General features: G+C 39.4%; 1 protein-coding gene across 4 annotated transcripts in view; it reads right to left on the bottom strand.

Moving 5' to 3' along the window:
- The window catches only part of ELMO1 (engulfment and cell motility 1), a 300,321-nt gene that overhangs the window by 232,432 nt on the left and 49,633 nt on the right, over positions 1 to 18,256 (bottom strand). For 3 of the 4 annotated variants that reach the window (XM_064418260.1, XM_064418276.1, XM_064418266.1), the window contains exons 3-5: positions 17,896 to 18,045; positions 4,997 to 5,037; positions 4,002 to 4,074 (exon numbers count right to left, since the gene is read on the bottom strand). In XM_064418260.1, coding sequence (XP_064274330.1) covers positions 4,002 to 4,074; positions 4,997 to 5,037; positions 17,896 to 17,973 — 192 coding nt within the window. In that variant the 5' untranslated portion in view covers positions 17,974 to 18,045. The remainder of the gene's footprint in view (positions 1 to 4,001; positions 4,075 to 4,996; positions 5,038 to 17,895; positions 18,046 to 18,256) is intronic. The other variant, XM_064418282.1, reaches the window with a different exon arrangement.

The following is an 18,256-nucleotide window of genomic DNA, read 5'->3' on the forward strand; positions in this document are numbered from 1 at the left end:
TCAAAAAGTCCCAACTGTACAAATGGCTCATTTCTTGTCCTGTTATTTGCATACCACTCCCACGCAGGGAGCCTGTAAAGGCATGGAGGAATTTCACATGAATATACAATTACAGGTTTTGTTCAGCAAAAAATAGGTCACGAGCAAAATCACCTTTGAAAAAGAACAAACACCAGAGACTTCACTCAGGTTCCCAGCACTGAGAAGAAGGGGGTTAGAAAGATGTCCCATCTTCAAACACAGCACAGAGTTGAATAATTACAACAAAAGGAAGGTGAGGCAGCTCTTCTTGCAAAACAGAATTAAAACTTTCCCAAAACTAATGGAGTAAACTCAGTGTCTGCTCCCCTCCACTTCAAGAAATAAGAATGAAAGGGAAATGTAGGAGATAGGAAAGAAGGGGAACAACCCATGGGAAGTCTTCTGATGCATCCGAATTGAAAAAGAACAAACATAACAAAATTGTGGCAATAAAAATCGGTTGCATTCAATATACAGATGAATGAAACGTCCTTTTATTTAAAAGATAAAAAAATGTCACTGTTGTCACCTCTGCGTGCTCAGTGCTGGCTCACAAACTCCTCAGCACCAGCAGCCAACCCTTCATTTCTGAGATTTGCTCAGGTGGAGGGTTAAGAGCGACCACATTCTGCCTCCAGCAGTGAAACCAGCTTGAACACATCCTTCCCCAGGCAAACACAGGATCTACCAATGGATCCAGAGCTGGCCACTGTCTGCAAGGCCAAGGGTGAGCAGCAATGAGGGACCAGCCATACCCACCGAGCTGCAGCATCAGCCACTCGAATGTCTGTCCCTGCACTGCCCATAGTGCCAGCAGAGGAACACAGCTAACAATTACCTGAGCTGTGGTTTTCAGCCAGGGAACACACATAGCACACAAAATTGTACAGCCATTTTCTACTCTTCATATAGCATTTCCTTTTCTAAACCTGAGTCCCCCAGGTTATAGTGTTCCTGAGTCACTGCACCTGATGCACACAAGCATCTAATTCAGGTTCAGCCTGGACAGAGTGAAGCAAAGGTGACTTATTTATTCTTATCTTGTAGTATCTAGCATGATAAGATCCCAACTCAGAAGTCAGGCTTTTAGACATTTGACCTACCAGAAAAATGCTCTTTCATGATATGCAAAGCCTTTAAAAACCACACATACACCTATTAACGTTAAACATTAATTAAAAATCAAACACTTTGAGATGAGTACATCAGACAGATTTTAGCTCAGGCACTATGAGTGCTTGGTTTTCTTGTTCACATGCTCTCTTCTTGTATTTCTCTCATTTTTAGAAAAAAAGGCTAAAAGACATAATTAATAATTTCCACTGCAGTTTCAGGGGCACAGATATAGCCATACCATGACCCCAGAGGCAGCAGCCAAAATGGGATCTGCTGTGATAAGCCCTATCTCTAGCAGGAACCCTGGCTGACTTAAAATGTTTTAAAAGAACTCACTTATACTGCCTGAAGGAGTTATTGCTATATCTGTAGAGGCATTTTTCCAAATAATATGGCCAAAACATAAATAAATTAAGAGACAGAACTGCTTGGGTGTTGTTTTTATTTATGCATAGTATAATTGGGAGATATAGGTTCAGCTACAAAAGATAAAGAGTTCTGTACATGACAGCCAAAACACAGATGGGCTGTTTGCCACCAAAAACAAAACTACAGTTGTAAGCCATGTAACACTTGGACATTTTCACTTCAAAGCTTCTTGCTACTGTATACAAGAATTCACTAATTGCTTTTCTTTCTGGTAACTTTAAAGATAGTGATATTTTAAAGAGGCAGCTCAACCTGGAAGGCAGTCTCTGCAGAAACATGACCTACAGATAATGTTATCTGCATACATACAGTCACAAAATTCACCTTTAAGAGCTGTGAAAAATATTTCTTATGAGAAGCTGTCACTGCCACAAAAAAAGCTCTGCTCATATCCATTAGTAAAACTCAGATCAAAGCAATGTGGATTTTAACAATTAAGTGTTGTAGCTTCCTTGAAGTGCATGTGTTTTTCCTCATGCCTAGTAATTTTCATCTTTTAATTCAGACAGCAACAGTATCCTACTGAACACAAATGAGGGAAAGTATGTGGAAAGGGTGATGGCCTATATAAGCCTCTCTTCACAGCCACTATCCAACAACCAGCTATAAACAGTGAACAATATCTAATGAAAGTCACAGACATCTGAGTAATTCTAGTGGCATTTAGAGCTCTTCTCTCTTATTTATGTGACTCAGAGTCAGACACTGCATATTTCCAGTAGGGAATAAACAAACTCAAAGTCCTCTCTGCAGTACAATCCAAAATGTCCTAGAAGACCATAATTTTCCATCCTTATTGCAAGTTAAAGACAGCCAAAAACCATCAGGCTCTCTTTTATGTGGAACGGAAAAGACTTCTCCAAAGCTGCAGAATCCTATCCACCAAAAGTGGAGATAAAACCTGAAATATCCCTCCAATTGCATCAGGACAAAGACCTTGAAAAAGCTGAACTATTCACTCAATCTCCACTTCTTGGAAATACTGCACAGAGTTTAAATGCCAACGGGCAAATTCAATTGTGCCTGCTTTATTGGTAAACATTGTGTCACCATTGAGGGCAATTAGCAGAACAATCTCACTATTTAATTTGGTGGAGGCAAAACACAGAAGTCAGTAATTACTTCAACAGGTTTCCTTGTAGTGGTCTTTGAAGTGTCTGTCAACTGAAACTTGAAAAGAAAGGAGAGGAAAAAAACCCAAAACAACACACAAGCAAAAAAAGTGGAAGACTCAAAAAAAAAAAAAAAAAAAAAACACCCAAAAACCAAAAAAAAAAAAACAAACCGGACACATTGAGAAGGTTGTCCAGGGTGGCAAGCAGTTAAATGAAAAACTGAAACAGCCCAGAAAAACAAACAAACAAGCCCAAAAAACCAAGCAACCAAAAAAGCCACCCCACATCTTATGAGCCACTGTTCTTGCTGTCTTGTTAAATTTAGTCTTTCCAAATGCTCAACTGTGCCTAAGTCTCCTTTATTTCTTGGGTGTGGGTATGAACTGCAGCAAGAGAAAACTTAGCTCATGTCTCAGTCGTATTAGCAAACCCTAAAGAACTGTAACATTCAAAACAAAACCAAGACATGCCTCCAGAGCAAGCCAAACTAAACTGATAACAAGGTGAGCTAGAGGCATCTATATCTATGCAGTTAAGCCCAGAATCCACTGAGATTAGGGGATTTGCATGTGGACTTCAGCAGGTTTTGAACAGCGTCCTTGTGCCATTGCTTAGAAATTGTACCTCTGCAGTACTACACGTACACTCTTCCAAATAGTCTTTTCTTTGTAATTTCATCAATTTTACCAGCAATGCTAGGAATGAATGTTCTACTTGGTCCCATTCACATGAGCATGTCCCATATATTTATACTAGACATTCCATTTTTATTACAGCTATAGCTTTTTCATTACTCTGTGCTGAAATCATTGCATCACTTGATGAATCACCTATTGCCACACTATATGGGGACAAAAAAATAAGCTAACAGAACTTACAGAACTGGATAAGGACAAGACAGCAGGGTAGGGAGGGAGTAGCAAATATTACACAGTCACTGAAACTTATTTCTACCTGCTCAGCCAAAAAGTTAAGTGACATGCAGTGAAGATCTTCTCACACTTCATGTTTTAAATATTTCAGTTTCCTATACACCACTTGTTAGGAGAATACTAAACACACAAGAATACCAAAGTTGAAGGGCTCAGTGCTCAAGTCTCAAACTCAACTAACATGAAGAACTTTGCACACTTGGACTCCTATTTGCTTTCCTAACAGAAGAAATCAGTTAAAAAGTCATTACATCAGGTCTCCTGTACCTACCCTCTCAGTGGCATTGCATTATAGAAAATATATTTTCACATATTTTAATTTAAAATAAATGACTGTGGCAATTATTTTTATAGGCTATGCAAGAATTGCATTTAACAATTTACCCACCTTCTCAGTGATGTAGAAATTAGAACTATCAGCATGCTGCAGTGCAAATTGGTCATGATTTGCAAGAGACCACCTTAGAAATATGAAAATAAATTAATCACAAAATGAAATCTTAACTCAAAAAGTACCCTTTACATAATTTTAGTATGACCAAACAAGTGTCTGTCATTCCCATGTATTTCTCATACTTCTCAAAGTTTTCCATAGCTTTCAATTACAAGTTCCAAAGTTTAAGCTAAAAGCATGCTTTTAAGGGAAAACCTCAGTACAAATACATCCTAGTGATCTTTTTTTTTGCAGTAAGCAAGACCACTAAGTCATTAAATTTGACCAAAAAAACAAAAGTGCAGTACCAGAAGTTTATGTTAGCTTATACAATACACAATGGATATGGTATTAAGTTGATATATTACATTAGGCATAAAATATCACCTTCTTAGCTCAACAGCAATTTGATGAATATAGCTAGTTTCTCCTGTGTGGTAGCACTTGCTTGAAACAGGTTTTTTGATTAATTCATTAAACTTAATTCAAGGTATTTGTATAAGCCAATTATTAGTATATAATACAGAATCTGCAATTAACATTTCGGTTTCATATAAACAGTCACATCAACTGGACCAGCTTACAGCACCCCCTGGTCTCAGTGCTCAAAATTCAGATCCAGAGGCAGTGCTTTAGTCCCTTAACCCACGAACAGCAGGGACCACAAGCCAAACTGAGTTGGCAAAATGCATGTGTGTGCAGAAAGGAAGGAAGCAGTCAAAATGAGAGCCACCCCCAAGATGGAGCTGCTTTGTTAGGAGCCTCATCTTGCAAGCAATTGATCCAAAATGCACTGCAAATTCAAAATTTGAAGCTAACAAAAAATATTTAAGAAACTAATGACTAGTCATACAGGATATCTAGATTTTTCTTTGCAAAAAATTATCTCCTCTTTGGTTTAATACCTCAAAAAGCACTGTATCTAGTGTGTACTATATAGCAGAACTTACCCATCACAGACTTCTTTTATTATCGAGGACAGTGGCTTTTTCTGGTAAATGAAAAAAAAAAAAAAGAAAAAGCAAAATCAGTGAATTAGAATAAATCTGAGTTCTTAGAATAAGATTCCAAAGCCAGTAAATGCAAAGAACAAAACTCGTAGCATTTAATTATTTATTTAATGTCAAGTGTGAACGGATCCCAAAATTTTCTGCTGTTTTGGTCTCATAAAGGTATAAAGACAGCAATTCTAGCCATATGCATTATGACATTATCCATTATTTTTGCCAATCTTAGCCCAGATAACAAAAACTCAGTTTTTCAACTGAGAAATCAAAAGGGTCTTTTGTGTACACTGTATCTCATTACCCAACAGAAACAGAAGATTTAGATATCAACACCAGCATTTTCCAGGAATGGCATATGAAACCAGAAGTCATTCAATAGTTTTAAACCTTCTTTTGTTCCTTTCAGAGATGGTCATATGATGACAGTAATCCTCTCTCTTAAGTGCACACATGCAACTTCCCCTCTGATAAAACACCACCTGGAAGGTGTTAGAATCCCAGATGTCTCAGTTCTGCTTTATTCTCTACATCTGTGAGCACAGGAGCATTTGGACTGACTCAAAACAGCTCTCCTGCTTTGGGTCCCAAAATAGAAAAGAAGTCTAGCCTGTTGATGTTGCAATGCTTTAAACATAGTTATAAACACAGGGTGCACACACAAGTGTTTTTAGAAGACTTCTGGCTAAGAGCAAATGCCCTTTTATGTCCCAAACCATAGATGAAATTGCATGGCAGAAAGAAACATGCCAAATTTCATGACCTGAGTGACTACTGAGCCTTTTCCCCCCAATACTGGATGACCACACAATGTCACATACATCTGTTGCTTCACAAAAACTTCCCAAATCACCTAATCATCATAGCATCTCCCTCTCTAATTACTTCCACTAATGACAGTTCACTGAATTACTAAAAAGAAAACAAACAAATACAGAAAACCCACCCATTAATTCAAGGCTATTGTCAAAATAAGCTTTTCACCTTTCATTTTTATAGAAAATTATTAGTGGAAAAATTAACTCAGTATCAGGGAATGTTATGTGAAGGAAAAAATATTTTTCCCTTAAATCTTGAATTTATATTCTGTGCTTCACCACTGCATAGACAGGAAACCAGAGACAGGACTCTTTGGCCAGGTCAGGATCAGAGAAGGATTTATTATTTCAACAGTCCAGTCAACTAAACCAGTTAATAAACAGGCAGAAACATTACACAAGACCATTTTAATCAGACAGGAATGAAAGCACCTGCTGCAAGGATTCTGTTCCTGCTTACCATATTGTCTCAGTCCTTGGTTTCCTTCCTTCTTCTTTCACTGCCATTTCTGGTTTCACATGACCACCCAAGATGATCCACACCAGGGAAGTTAATCAAACTCAAAGCTGGCCCCGGAGAAGGTGGGGGAAGCAGGGGAAATAGTTTTCCCCAGGACTGATTTCCTCACCTGCCTGGCTATGCACCTAAATGAGTAACAAGCACCAGCACATGGGAGAAAAGGCAGAGGAGAGAAACTGCTTCATTCTGCAGCAGGAACAGGTCCCTTCTCCAAAGCAGCTTCTCTGTTGTGCTGGTTCAGTTTTTTGCATAGCTGCAGCCAGGCTGTGGAGCAGAACAGGCAGATCACTCCAGACAGAAAAAGTGGGTTTTTCTCCCAGTTTTTTGGACTGATCAGTTCCTCAGTCTGGATTACTGTGCCACTTGTGTACAGTGTACATCTACTTTGACCTGCTGTCCTCCTCTCTGAGGGCTTTTTCAGCTTCTGCAATCGTGTAAGAACAATCCCAGCTTCCAACTGCTTTCTTTCCTCTACCTTTAAAGAAACAGCAACAACCACCGAACAAAAAAAACCCAACAAATTTTTTGTGGAGGGACAGAGGGAAGAGCACAACTTTGCCTAGAGCTAGATAACTTCAGTTTGCCTTTCAGCACACATGTGCCAGCCTGGTAGCAAACTGCTGCCAAGCAGAGTGCACAGCTCTGCATGCTGCATCCCCTTTACCTGTCAGGATATACTGTAGGTCCTGTTCTGATATTTCCATATTTTGACAAAATTTTATCAGGGTTATTAATTCCTTTTACAAAGTAAACAGAAACCAGCTCGCAGATTCAATATAATGGAGGACAGAAAAAGTAATTGCTTTTTCTTCTCCTTATTTTTCATAGGAGCTATAGTTTCCCATTAGAAACTATGACCAAAAAAACCAAAAACCAACCCAAACTAGGAATAATATAAAGGCTGAAGGCTGGATTAAATTAGTTTTTAAATCATTATTTTGGTATTTTTAAGTTCTCTACACCATTAACTTTTATGTTCTTTGTCAATCCCATTCACCTCCTACCCCCTTTGACTATTCTACACCGCCTTATTATATGACAAAATCTGAAAGTAAAAATTTGGGCAAAAAAACCCCAAAAAACCCCTGCAACAAATCAAGTAGAGCCTGTAAAGTACAGCTAAAAGAAAAAGCAAATGGATCCTCAATAATAAAAATTATTTGTACAGCCAGCCTCTCATTGTACAGCTTTGTCCTCCTGTGGCAGTACTGCTATAGCACTGATGTCAGTAAGCACAACCCATGATGAAAGAAGCAACAAGATGAAAAAAAAATGGAACTCTTCTGGGACAGAGTTTGCAATTAGCAATTAGATAACACTTTACAAATTGATAAATGTAAAATAAATACCACCACAGCAATAAGTCATAATAAGTACTAGGAATAAACTGCCACACCTAATAATCCCTTGGGCTACACTCCCCCTACATGTAAGTCTCCAGAAGATTCTCCAGAAAAAATTCTTTCCCCTTCCCCAGCTGGGAGATAAATTGCTACCAGCAGGTTGTTCACAAGAGGGGTGTCCCTGCAAGCAGGCAAGGGCTGCCATGACTGCCTCTGTGCACTCTCCCAGGCAGAGGCTGGTTGGCAGGAGGCTGCTGCAGGGACACTCTGGCAGGCAGCACACAGAGCTGGCAGCAGCAGCAGCAGCCCAGCCACCCTGCCTGCACAGCCAGGCCCCCTGCCAGCAGAGCCCTGCCTTGCTCTGGGAGTGACAGGCAGGTGGGTGAGTGCCCAGCTCCCGCTGCACTTCCCAGCTGGCTCACAGCCACCCGCAGAATCCTGCCACAGTCTGCGAGACACAAAAATATGTTTGGGTACCAGTGTCAGGACATGACTGTCTACTGCGTGTATAGGACCACAGCACTACCAGGAAACAAAGAAAAGGGAGCTATTATATTTTTTTTCATTTTTTAACCATGGAAAATGAGATAAAAGTCTATTTCCATTCTCTGCAGAGTAATTCCACTTGGCAGGCCATTCAAAGTCTCCCTTTTTTTGTTCCTGGCTCTAAATATCTGCCAAAAGTCAAAGGGCATAGATTTGAAGTTTTTGTTACCTTAACCTTAATAAAATTCCATTTATGGAAATTTACTTACCTTTGCTGCATTTACAGTTCCAAAAAGTCAAATTTACCTTATTAGTCAATGTACTTCAAAGAATTTCTTACAATCAGTCCAAAAATATTTTGAAGTTTTTCCTTCATAGAAACAAGTACTTTGTGCTAGTGCCTTTTTTTTTTGTCTCTATGTCTCCTCCTAGACTTGTAAAAATGAAGCGAGCTTTTACACATGCTGAGATGCTCATTTAAAGCTCTAAGAACATCAGGCTGTTGCTTTAATGTACAAAATAACAGAGATCAAAGTAAACTTTGTGCTCCCTACAGGAGATAACACCGTCAGCTAACTTATCACAGTATCTGCACGGAACACATTGATTAGAATAAAAGTATTTCCCTAGGGCAGGTATTAAATTGACAGCTGAAGTTAAGTGACACTGGGGCACTATGGCCTCATGACTTACTGATCAGCACACAAGGGGAGAATCCTGACAGTGACACAGAGCAGAGGCAGCACTACAGCCAGTGTGAATTTACATACCTGGTAAAGCTCTATCTGCACTGACTGGTTAGCACGGATGTCCAAGATTCGTGCATGGCCCTAATGACATGCACCATGCAAGTCACCAGTTCTGAGCTCACCTGCACGTATCTCAGCCATGTCTCCGTGTTTTGTTTGCTGGGATGCACACAGATCCTGAACTGGAGTTCTTGAGCACTCGCCCTTGCTACTTGTGCAGTATTTGGTAGCACTTCCAAAGGAACTTGCAGAGCACAGCCTGAGATTTCCCACTCTAATTTCCTCACCAGTTTCACCCTTTCATGCCTACCCCTACGGAGAACTTGCAGGGAACCCATCTGTAGGAAGAACTAAGCACAGGCGTGCAAGACTATGAGCCGGGTTAGTCCAGACCATTGTTTTGCTCCAGAGAAATCATGGGATGAGCAAAAGCAAGCAAAGAATGAACAATATATCAATGTTGACCGAGATCTAGGTCCTGTTCAAACTACTAGTAGTACTCCAATTTGGGTCCAAATCAAACAGCAAGTGTGTATGTGTGTGTGTGTCTGAATGTGTGAACTGTAAAGAGGAAGCCTAAACCCAGGTAGAAACCTGTGTTACAAGTTTAGCTCTAATATATTTTATGCAATACCAGGAAATTGTAGACAGGTTTCTTTTAGGCCAAGTCTGAATATCTTTCCTTTCTACATGACTGATTCATCTCTCTCAAAGAGAGATTCATTGATCTTTCTTTTTGCATAGGTTGGTTTGTTAGGTTCTGCTTATTGGGGTTTTTTCTGGGACAATGATTGGGATGTCCCCTCTCCCTGTCTGACACCTTTTAACAGCAGAAGTAACAAGAAAACCTTTAACTTTGCTGTCTGTAAGCCTATCAGAGAAAAAAATAGAAGATGCAGCACATCTGTTAGTGCGAAACAGCATTAAAAAAAAAAAAATTCAGTTGCTGACATGTGCATCTGTCAAAAAACAGAACTAGTCAGTAAATACAACATTCTGCCTTACAATTAATGCTATCATAACACTAATAAATCTTTCAGTACTAAAGTTGTTTTTATGACTATTTAAAAGCAGAAAACCACCTCATTTCACAATCAGTGGAGGCTTTACCTGTTACTGTCATGCACCAGGGTCCACAGTGGATTGGTAGCAAACACCAGATGCAAGGACTCTTGGATCCATGACTACCTAATTCAACACTGGTTTCCTGTGGTGTAAGAGAGAAGGTATTTTGAAAGGGAGAGATGCTGGAGTGCTTTGGACTTCAGCCTTCTCAACCTGCTCTGAACCACTCTGGGAATCAACACCATTGACTACAATGGAATTCTGCTGAGACCAGACTTGTTAACTTATTACCTGTAAAAGATGAAAGGGAGGATTTCTCCAACCCAGGGGAGCACCCCACAGAGTGAATGCCTGAAGAACAGGGACTCCACAGTGCTACAAGCAAGAGAGACCATAAAACCCAGCCAAGGCCACACAGCTGTGCCAGTGCAGCAACACAGCCCAGGGCTGGAAACATTCGCACCTCAGAACCAACAGGCAGAACCCTCAACAAGTGCAGCTGCTGCTGATGGGAGAGAGCTTTTATCAGCTCAGTTCACAGCTCTAAAGGTGGCAGTTTTAACATGTCAGTGGCAACACCTTGGTATAAATTTAGCACTAGGAGTTCCACAGAGTGCACAAGACTTCAGGAAACCCAGGTATTCGTGTCCTCTCTCCCTTCACTCCAAGCTGCAGCTTCCTCAGTTACTCCCTTCCCACCCCCAAAGAGATCCTCACTCCTAAGTCTGCATTTCACCTGATCTAACCATTGACCCACAGATCATGTCTTTAGGACGTTACAGTGACTGTACAACAAGGGAAGCAGCAAAATATAATGTTGTTAACAAAAAACCTCAATCAATAAAACAAAACCATAAACAGAATTTTGTAGATACTTCTTACTCCATCTCTGGTGTCCTAACAAACCATAACACACCTTGTTTTCTCAAGTAGGAACACTAAAAATTCCCAATTAAGAGTACTGAAAAGTTAAAAAAAACCTAGGGAACCATAGTTGTGGACTTCACCATGTTTGTATGCAGCATTCCAGCCACATATATTTAAAATACAGCCAAAATACACTTATAAATACAAAGCAGGGATTTAAGATGCGGCTCTTTACACAACCTATTAGAGAGCGTGCCTTTGAAGACTGAACGAAGAAACCCCAAACCCCCAGCTCATGATTGACACATTTCTGGGCTACAAGGGCAGAAGTTTCTCCAGGAAAGCAAAAAAATTTATACTGTGGGATTTTTGGTATTAGTCTCTTTTGTACTACAATCTGTATGTCTATAACTAGAATATAATTGAGTCATAAAGTGTGCCTGGATACCCCAGCTGGCCAGAATGTGTATTAATTCATCAGTCCATAACTTCAGAAATCTCATTGTTACACATTTCCCTTTAATAAGAGCAGAATTAACTTAAGAGATGGGACTCCTGCTGATAGTTAAAAAATTTTATGGATGCAACAACCTTAAAGTCATGTTTAGCCTTCATCTTGAAAATGCCATCAGCTGCAGGCAGCAAAATTCAGGCTCCAACAGGGAGGTTCTGGCAAGAATTATGGATCTAGTAAAATCAGATATGAGAAGTCAAACCAAATCCATCAAAGAAAAAAAATTCCACAACCCCACAAAATCAAGGGGAGAAAAAAAAATGCTTTATCTCTTTCTTAAAATATTATTCTCTGAACATCCTTTCTGCTGGAGATCAGGAAGACTAGGATATTAGTTCTGTAGATGCCTCAAGTGTATCCTGGCTCTACTCGCACTTCCATTTAACAAAAAAAAACCCCCAAAACAGTCAACCAACCAACAAAATCCTGTCTACTGCACTGAACTTATGGTTCTTAACCTAGAAGATAGCACCAAGTAGAAAGCATAAATAACTTTCCATTAGACTGCAATTCACAAAACATTTCTATTTATTCTCACCCTCCCTTTCTTTTACAATGTCTAAACCTTCTGTACAGGTAATACCTCTTCCATCTACTAGGTCTTGCTGCTGCCTCTGTATTAAACAGAAACAGTAGGACAGAGTTTTTATGTATTTTTCAGCAATGAGGTCCCAGCCACAGACACCACAGGACATAAGTTTGCAGCTTTGAAAGAATCCAGCCAACCAGTGGGAATGTGGCTTTGGACAAGCCAGACTAATAAAATGTAACATGTGACAATAACATTGCCTGTTTTATCCCTGCTGGCTGGCTGCCACCACATCAAAGAACTGAGGCTCTAATGATGACTACTCCAATGCTGCAGTTCTGTAAGAAAAGGAATCATATTTTTCAAATTCCATTGTATTTAACAATTGGTTCATTATGTTAACGAAGCATTGTCTATGTATACAAGTGTGTCAGTGCATTGAATTATATCCAGTGCACTACAAAATTTGTGTTATGGTTTCCAAGGTTATTTTTGCTGCTGAACAGCTTTTACAAAATAAATCAAAGTAAAAAATTGAGACCTTTCATTAGTCTAACAAAGGAAATGGAAAAAATCACATAAAAATAACAGATAGTATTTTTTAGCAGCTCTATTAATAATATTTTCACTATGTTTACATGCCAGTCAGCACCTGCTTTATGAACAGCTTCATACTCAATTTTGTGAAGCTGCAATATGACAGGTACAACAAGGAGCAATAAAACACCAAATGCATCTGTTTGGCACCTAAACACTGATTTTAAGCAAGCCCTACCTTTAACAAACTGACTTAAGACAACAAAGTGATTTTCAATTCTTTTTGAAAAGGTAGCCACCTTTTGGTTCACCTATCTTTGGGCAAGTCTTCTATCAGCAGCAACTGACATCCTCCTTCAGAATGGGTGAGCTACAGCTGCAGTGGCCAGCCCTGAGCACTGGCTCCTATCTGACAGAAAGGAGCTGCTGCTCCTTTCCTGCTGCAAATCTAGGCAGGGAACGTTTTTATTAGTCAGAGGGGTTTTTTGTTGTTTTTTTTTTTCTCTCCCCAAGAGCGGCTTCATAGCCCTCTGTCTTAACGAAACTGAAATCTTGTCAGCTGTTAAAGGCACTGACATTTCCCTTTACTATAAACTCAGGATGTGCAATAACATTGGAAATCTTAGCAATATTCATACCAAAAATCTTCACTAGTTCCAGCTACTCCCCATTACACTTTCTGGGTAAGAGTTCATATAAATTTGCAGGTTTGTGGGAAGGAGGCAAGAGCCTCTCCCTTCATCCCCTTAAGAACTAAATGCCTCAAGTCAGAGTCTGGAGCCAGAATGAAGCACACAGAGTGACACTTCACAGTACAGTGAGACATCAATATCTCTTGATCACTGCTTGAACAATGCTGGTGCTCACTAATATTGCACACATTTAGACTCCTGATGCCAGGATTGTCTCGGTATACTGCTATTACTAGTGACACTACTTGCAGAAACTTTATCTATTCTTAGTCTACACACATGGCAGGAGCAATGTGCAACTTTCTTTTCTCTAATTAAGTGTTTCACTATCCCTTTTGAACTCAATTTTTTCCCCACAGTTTGAGAAACAATGCACTGAATCAATTAACAATCCCCAAGGGTCCATATTTAGGTTTGAAAGCTCCTTTAAAAAAAAACAACAAAATCTTACTGGTGACCTTTTAATATGCAGTGAAGTACAATGACTTCTATGAAAAAGACAAAAAAACAACCACAATTAAAATTACATTGGCAGAAGAGAAGTGACAACTTGAGAGAGACTCTTATAAGATAAACTTGCTGAGTAAATCTAAACTTTAGAGAGAACATAAGTGTAAGGCAGCCCATGGCTCACCCACGGCTGCATTTCTATTAACATGAAATTGTCATATGAAAATGCTCCTGTAAATTTTGCTCACCATATGAGATCTGTGCTTTGAAAAGAAAACACAGCTTTCCTTCTCCATCCCCCCCATTCTTTCTTTTTTTTTTTTTTTTTTGGCTAATGTAAAGATTCACATCTGCTAATTTAATCCATGTTTAATGATCTCATAGGTAAAAGCAAACCTAGCCAAGTTTATAATTAAACTGTTCCTTTCTATAGGAAAGCCTTGTTTACCTCCAAGGCTGAGGAAGATTATTCCAAGCTTAGAGAAATCTGGTTTTAGTACAACTTGTGTTAAGATACACAAGTGAATTTGAATGGGATAAGCCAAAATAGTTGTTGTCCCCAAATATCCATCTTATGCCTCTCATGGAAGCTGCTTCTCCTGCAGCAGGAACAGTGTGACTGCAAATCCACAAAGTATCCAGGTAACCTAAAACGAGCATTGGCTTACCTAAAATAATTTGTGCTGCAAAAAAACCCCAACAGCTAAGAATTATACATAATGGGCACAAATTAAAGCATGCAGGCTTTCACTGAACACAAGAAATAACACCCTCTTTTAAAATAGCTATTTCTGGGACAATCAAAGAGAAGACAGGATAGACTAGCCAGCATCCTGGTTCACCTGTACAGACCCTGTGCAGTCCTATTATTAACATCTTCTAGAATAATCAGCCAGAAGGGTGAAGAAAAAGATAACAGACAGTCCGCCAATCTACCATTCATTTCTTCCCCAGACTGCATTGCTAAAAAGCCCACAAAAAGATCCCAATGCAAATTCAGACACCAACTCATTTCCATTCCTTCCCTTACATGACAGAAAGACTAAAGCATGAAAGATCAACACTCTACACAGTTCTGAAGCCACAATCAAGTCTTCATATTAAAAATTAATTTTGGGCAGAGTTTTAATATTGCTAGTATAGTTTTATGGAGGAAGGAAGAGTCTGGATGCTATTTTTCTAATTTATAATTGAAGAAAATGACGGAACTGGGAAACCCAAATAAACCACAGGTATTCTGGAAGACAATAAGTGAATTCAGTCAAGTCCATCTCTCAAGAAGAACATGATTTAAAATCAGTTCTAATCCATACAGGCATCAGCCCCCTGCGAGGTCTACTGCAAATTAATTAAATTTCCACCTGGTAAGAGAGAGAGGGCAGTAAATAAGAGACAGTTTTGCCCTCCTTGTTTAAAGCAACTTTCCAAGAAAAAAGCACTTGTGAAACCCTGATATCAAATAGTACATGTCAATGAATGAGCAGAAAATTTTCTTTACATTCATTGGAAGCAGGCACAGAGGCTAATTCCAAAAGGCACTTCATTATATATCAATTTTTCTGGTACGGAATCTCTCTGAGTGAGACTAATTTTTCATTATTAAATTTAAAACCACCATTGGTGAACCCGAGTTAACAAACCTATAGAAATGCAGAGGAGAAGCCTCAACTTGAAAAGGCTCTGTGCCTTCTGAAGTCCAAGCTGTCAGAAGTCATGCAGGGGAGTGTAAAATTTAATAACATTAGGTGGAAAAACTACTCATGAGCTCTTTTAAGGCCAACACCTGCCAGTACACCACCATCAATAGTTCTGGTTTCACAGTGACATCTCTTCACTTTGAAAATATTTTACTGTCCCCATTGCTAAGCAAAACATGCATACACGCAGCAAGTAAATTAGAATAATATGCAACTGAATATAAATAAGTGTTTCCAAGTATATGCAATAAGCAACCTTAAAAAACCTCGAGATTTTCCTTTGATTTCTCATATGGTATTTGTACTTCAGTTTTTGGAACAGCCTCAGTACCCTGAAAGATAAAGCATTGGTACCACGCTACAGTGATGGGGTTCTGTTGGTTTGTTGGTTTTTTTTGAAGTAATATTATAGTGCTGTTCATTTAAATACTGTTTTTTCTTTATGGTAAGAAAGAGAGAGAAGAAACCAGCATGGGAAAGTTTTTAGGATTTTCTGAATATATGTCAAGTAGTGACTGAATGAGCAGATCCACCTGGGACACAGGCACTGGCTGCAGTGTCTGGTCAGTGGGTAAGTCGTTTCTCTTTTCTGTCTTCCTCCCCTTTATCATCTCCGACAGCTATAGCCATCTGAGGGATGAATCATCTCCTCCACTACAGCTCTTCTACTGAATAGCTGCTTTGAAGGAAACAGATTGAGGAAAAGTTAGCACTAAGTGAATCAAAGGCAGAGCTGTGTGTTCTGAAGTACCTAGCACCCTATATATTTTCAAGGTTCATTCCCACATTGCTCCCAAACTTGAAAAAGGCAAATACGCATGTTTGTGTGCATGGGTAGAAGGAAGGGATGCTTCTTTCCCATATTTCCATGTCAGAAAGAGGAGGGATGAGACTGTCAAACTTCATTCCCTCATTTCCATTTCTCTGTGCATGGGGAGCAGGATGCTGTTAAAGCCTTCTCTATTTTGGCCTTACTTTCCCTCTCCTTCCTCCTCCTACCCATAAACTGGCTTGAGAAAGCTTGCAGATAACTTGGCAGGCTGTGTTTGAGGAGTTTTACCCAATAAAATTGCTCTTTCTTGTCTCTTTAAAATCTTACATTATAAAATTAAAAACAAGGTACTAGGAAAGTAAGCTAATATTATAGATAAGGTATGAGGGTTTTTTGAGAGTTACTTTAAGCTTTTTGTAAATAAAGTCAAATAATTTTCATATTATTTTGCTGCTGTTTGAAAGGAGACTTCATAATTTTTTTTTTGTTTTGTCCCCACTGTACTTGTTTCATCATGACTAACATGCATCTTTCCCTGAACACAGTGTGCAGTGTCTACCATTTGTTATATAAGAAGAAAAAAGTAAAACATTCTTCACTCCAGAAGGCAAAAGAGGCAATTGCTATGCTTACTGAAAAATTTCAGCAAATGAAAATGGAAAACCATGGCAGGTCAAAAAAATCAACCTACAAAGTTTGGTTTCACTTGGGAACTTCCTTTTCCTCTAAGGGGACTTTCAGAATGAATAAACATCATACTGCTGTGATTCCAGCCACCCTCTAGTACCAGGTTACTTCAAATTTCACACAGGAATTTCCCAGGCATGTGCCACAGAAGGGTTAACTACAAGTGAAACTCATTGCACTGCATGAAGAAATTACTAACCCATTTCAGTAATACATTTTCAGTGTGAATTCAAATGCTCTCCTCTCCAATAGACCTTCATAATGTACTGAGTCCCCAGACACACCAGGGTCTAAAGCACATTATAAAATGCTTTTCTTCACTCTGAATACTATTTACAGAAATAATAATAATTCTAACCAGGTAACATGCTGCACTATTTCAAAATGTTAAGGGTAAGCTGTTAAATATTAAAGAGGTTGCTTTTAATATTAATACACGGGCCATAAAAACAATCTCAGAGAAGTCCAGAATATAAAACACGGTCCTTGTATAACTTGTCTTTGTTTGTTTCCCCCCACCACAATTCCCTAAAAAGAGTTTTTTATTCATAATTTTGAATTTGTTAACTTCAGTATACTGCCTCCAATCCGTCCACAGGGCCACTGCTTTAGAACTAACCAGATAAACAGAACAAGATTCTGTTTTTCCTGAGATTCCCTGAGATTCCTGAACAGAACAAAGGTCCTCCTCACAGTGCACCACTACTTAAGTTCCAAAATCTGCACTTGCTGCAGCCATTCAGTATGATTCTACTCCAAATGCAAAGCACTGACAAGAAATATGAAGACTTTCCACCCAGAGGTAAAACACTACAACAATTTAACAGTTGAAGAAACTAAGGCACAAAAGTATTAAGTGGGTCACACAAGCAGTAAATGCCTTATTCAAACAGCTGTTCAGAAAGAAAAAGCAAATTAAGAAATCAGCTAAACATATCAAAAACCTTAAGCAGTAAGAGAGGAAGAGGGTTACACCCTTTATAAAAAACACCTTCCACCCCACATACATTCATAGAAAAATGCACATGCGTTGAAGTAAATATAAATGCAGAGGAAGGCATGCAGAGAAGAACTTATTCATGAACAGGGCCAGCTGAGCACAGGTACACAGGCACTTACTTGATCTATTTCCATTAACTTGGGGAAGGCACCTGGCCATTCGATCGCCACCTTCACTATATCAGCAGGAGGGGGCATTGCGACGCTGCTGTTCCTCGGAGCCAGCACAACTGGACACTAAACACTGCAGAGAGCCTCTCTCATTCACACCTGCAGGGAGAGAAAAAAAAAAAAAGAAGAATATTACAGCAGTTCAGGCAGAACTCCAGCACTGCCGCTTCAGGCTCCTACATTTCCCCTGGCTGGGCAGGTGGATGGAAATGTATGTGTGTGTGCATGTGCAGGAGCAGGAGAATGGCACATATTACAGGAGCAAGCACAGGACACAACGCCACGGCACGCTGCACAGCTCGACAGCCTG

The sequence above is a fragment of the Passer domesticus genome, chromosome 1 (assembly GCF_036417665.1).
Source record: "Passer domesticus isolate bPasDom1 chromosome 1, bPasDom1.hap1, whole genome shotgun sequence".
In the NCBI taxonomy this organism is placed as follows: Eukaryota; Metazoa; Chordata; class Aves; order Passeriformes; family Passeridae; genus Passer; species Passer domesticus.